Here is a 764-nt window from a genome sequence, read left to right on the forward strand (position 1 = left end):
ACTGGCTGCTGCAATTGATTCCATTACTGCTGAGGATATATCAGGGGATGCAGATGGATTCTCTGCTCCAACAACATATACAGCCCTCCTTCCCACCCCAGAGACGCTTGTTTTGCCAGTATCAAGTGAGGTTATTGAACCTGAGACGGACTTAACTGTAAAGACTATTGTAAAATCTGAACAAGGTAGTGTTATGGTTCCAGATTCTAAATCGTCTCAAACAAGTAACACAGATACTTCACTAACAGAGTCTCCATTATCAGAGGCAGCCAACAAAGGAGGAAGAGCACGACCAAAAACACCAAAGAAATCCAGAGGACGGAAGGTTTCTTTGAACAGAAAATTAGATCTCACTGATGATGCAGTGCTGGAATCTGAATCCACTATTGTCAAACTTCCAGAATCTATCCCAGAAGAGATTCAAACTGCCAACCCTAAGGCAGCAACTTCAGCAGCTGCAGCAGCTGTGGTTACAGTTGCTGCTGCATGTAAACATGAAGCTACAGCTACAGTGATTTGTGACACACCAAAAGAGGCAGAACAGCCTGCTGCTGACCAGCCTGAACCTCAAGAATCTGCCTTCCACTCTGGGAATAACAGTCCTTCTTATTTAAGGACAAAACAGCCATCTCCTGAACTAGTAGCACCTGCCCTTACTTCACCTACAACTTGCCTGAATTCACCTGCATCATCCAAGACTCCTCTCACGCCCCCTGAGTGGAACACTAGAACAGAGGAGAAAGGAATTCCACCAAAACCACAAG

General features: G+C 45.2%; 1 protein-coding gene across 1 annotated transcript; it reads left to right on the forward strand.

The window, feature by feature from the left end:
- Positions 1–4: 4 nt before the first annotated feature.
- On the forward strand, positions 5–760 carry LOC107682441 (myristoylated alanine-rich C-kinase substrate-like; the record flags this gene model as incomplete). Its single annotated transcript, XM_016478678.1, has 1 exon — positions 5–760. A coding segment is annotated over one exon (756 nt), but the record flags the coding sequence as incomplete, so codon positions are not given.
- Between the last annotated feature and the right edge of the window lie 4 nt (positions 761–764).

The sequence above is a fragment of the Sinocyclocheilus anshuiensis genome, unplaced genomic scaffold (assembly GCF_001515605.1).
Source record: "Sinocyclocheilus anshuiensis isolate Anshui unplaced genomic scaffold, SAMN03320099.WGS_v1.1 C32197527, whole genome shotgun sequence".
Taxonomy (NCBI): domain Eukaryota; kingdom Metazoa; phylum Chordata; class Actinopteri; order Cypriniformes; family Cyprinidae; genus Sinocyclocheilus; species Sinocyclocheilus anshuiensis.